Source organism: Phodopus roborovskii, unplaced genomic scaffold, assembly GCF_943737965.1.
Source record: "Phodopus roborovskii unplaced genomic scaffold, PHOROB, whole genome shotgun sequence".
NCBI lineage: Eukaryota > Metazoa > Chordata > Mammalia > Rodentia > Cricetidae > Phodopus > Phodopus roborovskii.
Window position 1 is genome coordinate 19095301 of NW_026126418.1, and position 7658 is coordinate 19102958.

A 7658-nucleotide genomic window follows, 5' to 3' on the forward strand; every position below is an offset into this window, starting at 1 on the left:
TTTAAAATTTGCATTATTTGTCCCAATCTCAATTATGATCCCAAATAATCTCATAATAAAATGACCTAAATGCAAACCTTTCCTGGAGGTTTATTGCCTCTAGAAACACATCTAAGTAATATTCAGAAATCAAGAATAACTTCTCAGTTCCCAATTAAAACAAGTAATGAGAAGAATAATGTAATAAAATTAAATCTAATTTAATTTAGTTCAGTTTAAGTTAACACACAAATGTACGGGTCTCATTATCACATTTTGCTACTACAACACTATTCTTTGCTCATATCTATCATTATCATTCTTCTCCATTGATCTCTTCCTGCTGCTAAAGTAGTCTTCCCTTTGTTTTCAAATTACATGTATTTAATTATTCTCTCTTTAGGCTCAAAGGGCATAAGAAAATTATGAGTGGGTAGCAAGGAAGCCATGAGAGTAGAAAGAGAGACATAAGTATGTTTCTGGTTTTTTTTTTTAATTCTCCTTGCTTCTCCTTAGAAGAGGAAACAAGAATTTTGGTTCATTCATCACCCAGATAATTTCATATTGCTGGATATCATTGACAGCCAATGAGAAAAGCAAGAAGCCCATGAAAATGCATCGCACAAACTATACCAAGCCAACAGAGTTCATATTTATTGGATTTACAAATTATCTGCCATTTAGATACATGCTGTTCTTGGTGTTTCTCATAGTGTATATATTGACTGTGGTTGGAAATATGGGCCTAATAATCCTAGTTAATATTGATGTAAGGCTTCAAACCCCCATGTATCACTTTCTTAGCAATTTGTCTTTCTTAGATATCAGCTATTCTACAGCCATTGCTCCTAAAATGCTGGTAAATTTCTTAGCTTCCAGGAAGAGCATCTCTTTCTATGGATGTGCTGTACAGATGTTTTTCTTTGCATGCTTTGCAGATGCAGAGTGTCTTATTCTGGCTGCAATGGCATATGACCGCTATGCAGCCATTTGTAACCCACTACTTTATTCTACACTGGTATCTCGAAGGGTCTGTTTCAATCTTATAATGCTGGCTTATTTCAGTGGAAGTATGACCTCACTGGTGCATGTGTCCCTCACATTTATGCTTCCATACTGTGGCTCCAACATTGTCAACCACTTTTTCTGTGACATCCCACCACTGCTTGCTTTATCTTGTGCAGATACCTATATTAATGAGCTTCTGCTTTTTGCCTTATGTGGCACAATCCAGATGAGCACCTTCATAGTCATTCTTATCTCTTATTTCTGCATTTTCATCACTATTTTGAACATCAAATCCTCAGGGGGGAAGGGCAAAACATTCTCTACTTGTGCTTCCCATCTCATAGCTGTCACTTTGTTCTATGGAACACTACTGTTTATGTACTTGCGTCCCACCACCAGCTATTCCCCAAACACTGATAAGGTAGTTGCTCTGTTTTACACTGTTGTCTTTCCAATGTTGAATCCAGTTATTTACAGTTTGAGAAACAAGGATGTGAAAAACGCAATAAAAAGATTACTTGAAAGAAAGGGGATCTTCAAATGAATGGGAATTCAAGGTGCTTATAAATGTCCATTCCTGGTTGATTTTAAAAATACACCTTTTCAGATGACCAAAGCTAGAAGAAGTTCAAGGGCTATGGACTGACAGCTGGGGAACCTGCATATGATCAAACTAGACCCTCTGAATATAGTTGACAGTTATGTGACTTGATCTTCTGTGGGGGCCCCTGGCAGTGACACCAGGACCTATCCAAGTTACAAGAACTGTTTTGTTTTGTTTTGTTTTATTGTAGCCTATTTTGTATGGTGGGATACTTTGCTCAGCCTTGATACAGGAGGGGGACTGGGATTGACCCTGCCTCAACTTGGTATGCCAGACTTTATTGACTTCCAAAGGAAATCCTTGCCCCCTCTGACTAGATGGGGGTTAGAAGAGGTGGGAGGTGGGTGGCACAAGAAGGGGAGGGAAGGGGAACTGGGGTTGGTATGGAAAATAAAAAAGAATTTTTAAATGAAAAAGAAAAAAATTCCATAAATATATTACTTTGATAATGTTATAAAGTTATCATTCTATATGACTTCAGGTACACAGAGTTTGAGATTGATAAATATTTATTTGTAATTAAATGAAATACTTCTCCATTTATTGGGTTCTTCAATTAACCTTTATAGACATCTCATTTTCATTAAATTGTTATTATTTTAATCATGTTTCCACAATCAAGTGTACAAAATATAAAGAAAATTGGTGAGTTATAAATTAAATATGATAAACTACATGTAGGAAACTCAGAAAGTCCAATTCATTCTCTCTCTCTCTTTCTCTCTTCTATCTATATTTATCATGTATCTCTTTGTGTGTATGTGTGTATGTGTGTGTGTGTGTGTGTATGTGTGTGTGTTTGTGTTTATGCAGATGCAAATTCACATGTGTATATATGCATATGAAGGCCAGGGATTGACCTTACATGTTCTTTCAGTTGGATCTAACCTTACCTTTCTTTACTTGGGATGCTGTGCTTTCCTAATTCAACAACACAGAGTTACCAGCAATCTCAAAGCTCTGCCTGTCTCCACCTCAAGTATGTGAATATATGTTGAATATTTTCTTGGGGGTTAGGGAGCAAACTAAGTTTCTCTGTTTGTATGGCAAATACTTTGCTCTGATCCATTGCTTTATCCCTCAAAGCCCTCATTAATTTATAACTTCCAATATTATAAATATCATATTACAGTGATAACAATGAAATACCTAATACATCTTCATAACTCACAATAGCAATTGCACATCTTAGACAGATTATAAACTTTGATGAATATGACAGTATATTCATCATTTTGATCATTAAACCAATACTTGGCATCAAGCTAAAAACCCTAACTTAAACAGGCATATATTTCCTAGTGAAATAGAATTAGTCATTCAAAGTCTCAGTCTCCTACCCTCCCTCAAAATAAACCACAGAGATAGATATATTTGTGCAGAATACCACCAGATGTTCTGAGAAAAGGTAGCACCAATACTTCTCAAGTTATTCCACAGAATAGAAATATAGGAAACATTTACCAATTCATTTTATGAGGCCACAGTTATCCTGAAATCCAAACCACATAAAAATCCAAAATGCAAAGAGAATTGCAAATTAATTTCCTCTTTAAACCTAGATGGAAAAATACTCAATAAAATATTTGCAAACTGAATCAACGAACACATCAAAAAGACGATTCACCAAGATTGCCATAAAGTAAACTTCACTCCAGAGATGTAGAGAGAATTCAATACTTCAATACACAAAAATCAATAAATGTTATCCTTCATTTAAAAATCTGACAAATAAAAGAATCACAGAAAAAGCCCTTTTATTATAAAAGTCCTGAGAATATTAGACAAATAAGAGACACACTTCTAAATAATATAGGTAACCAAGGCCTGGAAAGAGAAATATGGTGTATATTCTTTTATGCATGGGTATAGCCTAATTACAATATGTAGATGAAGAGAGATTTTGAGGAGGAAGTGTCTAGGGAGAACACATGGGTCTCTCTGGGAGAAGGAAATAGAATATAGTTTAAATACAAACTGAGGTATTATGGCAATAGGAATGGAAGGTCAGGTTGGGGGGATATGGTAGAGTGAGAGAATGAAGTGAGGGACACTTTTAATGGAGGACCATTTGAGAGATGATACAGAAACATAATGCAGTACAAACTTCCTAAAATATGTAAGAGTTATTATAATGAGGTCTACTAATAATGAAGAATATGCAGTCTCAACTGGCCATCTCTTGTCACCAAAAGAGGTTTCTAGTAGTGAGACTGGGTTGCATTTAATTGATTTGTTTGCAAAGTAGGTTCTATGGAAATACCCATGCTACCAAGGCAGTTGGTAAACACAAAGGGTTGCTCTCTGCAAATTTAGAGTGGGGCCAATTGTGTAGGGGCTGTGGAGACAGCTCAGCTGGCAGAGAGAAAATATCCACACAACCCATTGAACATGGAGAAACAAAGGGGATGTTTATATCCCCTTGCAGAAACATACTTTGTAGGTTAATAAAGGAGATACTTAAATGCTAATCAAGTCACAAAACGTGTGATATACACTATGTTGTGCCTGTAAAATGTTAGGGCAATGGTAGCACAGACTTTGTGGTAGTAGTAAACCAATTTCTGATTTGAGTCCAAGCTCATTCGATGAGAGGAAACCCATATCTGAAACCACTTGGGTAACCAAGAACCAGAGACTAGATAGCCCAGCAGTCTCTAGCAAAACTAAACATATTACCATTTTTTAAAGTATCAATAAAATTTATCCTAATGATATAGTTCTATACTCATAGGTCAGTGCCTTAAAGAGAAGCTGCCTCCTGAATTAGATGGAAACAGATGCAGAGACCCATATACACTTGGTATGCAAAGAGAAAGTCTAAATGTGAGGTCTTCATCAAATCCTCCTCAGAGCTCACAGAACACCCTCAGAAGAGGAGGCAGAAAGAATGTAAGAGCAAGAGGGGATGGAAGACAGGAGGATAACAAGACACATTGAATCAGCTAAGCAAATTGTATATCGTCTCACAGAGAGTGAAGCAGCAAACAAAGGATGTACATGAGTCTGTACCAGGTCCTCTGCATATTTACTGCATCTTTTAACTTAGTATTTTCATGTGACTCTTGAGTGTAAGAAGGAGTTGATCTCTGATTCATGAATACTTTTACTCCCATGGGTTAGCCATATCTGACTTTAATAGGATAGCTCTTGCTTCATCGTATTACATTTTATTTTGCCATGTTTTGTTGTTATCTCTTAGAAGCCTGCTCATTTCTAATGAGATACAGAAAGCGAATGCACAGTGGGGAGGAGAGGTGGAAAGGAACTAGGAGGAGCAGAGGGAGAAGAAATTACATTGAGGATATATGTACAAACCATCTAATTTCAATAAAGGAAAAAAAAACTTATTCTTTAAAAAAGAACAAGTATGTAACAACTATACATGAGCAAATCAAAGTCCAGCAGTGTAACTCCAAATCTTTCAGCTCAATAGCTGAAATCTTAGACTTTATCAACATGTTCTGGGCTTCAAAATGCTTGAGTAGATGTATTTTTCTAGCTCTGATGTCTTCACCATCAGCATTAGAATCCTGATTATAATCTAAACATAATACTGTAATTGTTAGCAGAAAGCCTGTTATCCTGTAAGGATGGAAAAATTTAGCCTAACTCTCCTTAGACTTTGCCCCCTAGAAGTGAGTAGGCAAAATGTCACATTCTTGACTGTTACAACAGGGCTGTTTATGACAGCACCTGTGAGTGAGTGAACACAAGAAATGAGCCTTGTCACTCTACCCAGAAGCCCAAGCGAAAACAGACTTCCTGGGCTAAGGGCGGGCTTGGATAGTTCAAATTGATTGGTCTGCACTGGATGCTATGAGATGATTGGTTTATGATGCTCGGGATTTGTTGTAACCCTATAAAAGCTGTCTAAACCCTGTACTCAGGGTGCCCAGTCCCCTACTTCCACGTGGAGTATGGCTGTGGTCCCCAGTGCACTGGAATATAAAAGACCTCATGCTTTTGCATCAAGACCGCTTCTCGTGAGTGATTTGGTGGGCCACCTTTCCTGAGTTGGGGCGTGAGGGTCCACGCCCTCTGCGGGTCTTTCAATCCTGGCATCTCTAGTATCCTGTGATTTCCACTTATCCAAGATTTCACCTTTATGAATCAACTATCCTTGCTTTCTTTGGCTATTCCAAACCTGACACATAATGACAAGCCTTAGATAATCTTGAAAGCCACTTAAATACAGCTTAAATACTATAGCTTTAATTTTTCCAAAATCAGGACCATATAGGAGATTATTATGTACTACTAAGTGTAACTGGAAATTTGACATAAAGCCTGGATGCTCCTGCAACCCTTGACAATAGCTAATGTGTGCTGTCCCTGAGGAAATATTTCACCAAAACAATCCTTCATTGTCTCAGTGAAGCACAGGTGATAACTTACACAGCGTATTGTGGTGGTTTGATTAGAATAGCCATATATCACATATATTTGAATGGTTGGTCATTAGGAAGTGATGCTACTTGACAGAGAGTAGGAAGTATGGTCTTGTAGGAGGAAAAAATGTCCTTGGGGGTTTGATTTGAAGTTTCAGAAGACTAAGACACCAGTGCTACTGGCTCTGGTTCTGGCTCTGGCTCTCTCTCTCTCTCTCTCTCTCTCTCTCTCTCTCTCTCTCTCTCTCTCTCTCTCTCCTACCAGGATCTCTAAGGATCCAGATGTAAAACTCTGAGCATCCTCTGTAGCACCACATCTATCTGCAAGCCACTTGCTTTCTGCCAGGATGATAATGGATTAAACCTCTGAACCTGTAAGCCAGTCTCAATTACTTGTTTCCTTTTCAAAATCTGATGTCGTTAAGGTGTCTTTTCACTGAAAAAGATCATTGACCAAGACATCCTTGCTCCTGGGATATGCAATTTTTGACTTTGTATTAGGAAAGCAGTTGAACAATGTCTTATGTGGGGCTTAATGGGCTATATTAGTAAAAACAAAAAAGATAATGGTGCTGAGATCAATGATTATGACAATCCTGATTAAGAGGTTACAGAAGAGAATAATATTAGTAGTGACCTAGAGTTTATTCTTTGTATATTTTGTATAAGAATGTGACTACTTTTTACCCATGTCCAAGATGTCTGACTGATGCTAATAAAAGAGTTTCAGATTAATGCCATTGGGAGGGGAAATTTCAAAATAGCCTAATATTGACCCTTTGAGGTGGTTGTTAGTGGTGGCACTTATGCAGATCTATAATGAAAAGGAGAATCTCAAGCAAGGAAAACTACAAAACCCATCCCACATAAAGGGATACTCTCCCAGCCAAGACATATGGGGAAGGGCCTAGGTTCTGCCCCAAATGATATGGTAGACTCTGACCCTCCCTGGGGAGCAGAAAGGGGATGGGCTGCTGTTTGGTGGGGGAGGATGGAAGGGTGAGGGAACTGGGATTGACATGTAAAACAACCTTGTTTCAAATTTAAATAAAGAAAAGGAAAAAAGTGAGGTGAAAAGGAGCAACAGGAAATGTAATGTAGCTAAGTTTAGTGCTCAAGAATACAAACATGCTAAACCAAAGCCTGGTGTTAACATGAATAGAGAGAGTGTTAACCTCAAGGTGAGACCACCACCCAGATAAATTACCAAATGTGAAAAGGAATTACTGGAAAGATTAGAACCCAGTGTAGTGGCACATGCCTTTAACACCAGCACTTGGGAGGTAGATGCAGGTGGATCTGTGTTCAAGGCCAGACTGGTGAGTGAACTCACCAGGTGACCTCACTCAACAGAGTTACTTCCAGAAGAGCCAAGCTTATTCAATGTAGAAACTGCTGGCAGGTCATTATCATTTAATACAACACATAACAATTAATATTCAAGGTGTCAACCCAGCAGACATAAAAACTTTCTAGGGAAGAAGTCTTGTTTTTGCAAGGCCTATGAGAAATGCCTCCAGAATATCTTTTGCTTCTCTCTGTAGTTTTACATGAATTAATTGCATTATTTCCCTAGTCGATATGGGAATTCCTCACTGCCTTGATCTAATGTGTTTCTATCTCATGAATACATCCTGATCTACTAGACATTTTTGTCTGTGGATTGTCAAGTAGGT

At 37.8% G+C, this 7658-nt stretch overlaps 1 protein-coding gene across 1 annotated transcript; it reads left to right on the forward strand.

The window, feature by feature from the left end:
• The first annotated feature begins 592 nt into the window (after window positions 1-592).
• On the forward strand, window positions 593-1531 carry LOC127222033 (olfactory receptor 5AS1). Its single transcript, XM_051183946.1, has one exon. It carries the CDS (start codon window positions 593-595, stop codon window positions 1529-1531), a length of 939 nt encoding a protein of 312 aa, XP_051039903.1.
• The last annotated feature ends 6127 nt before the right edge of the window (window positions 1532-7658 follow it).

Excerpts from the sequence above, each read along its gene's own strand:
- LOC127222033 (XM_051183946.1), top strand. The coding sequence starts at position 593 with ATGCATCGCACAAACTATACCAAGCCAACAGAGTTCATATTTATTGGA.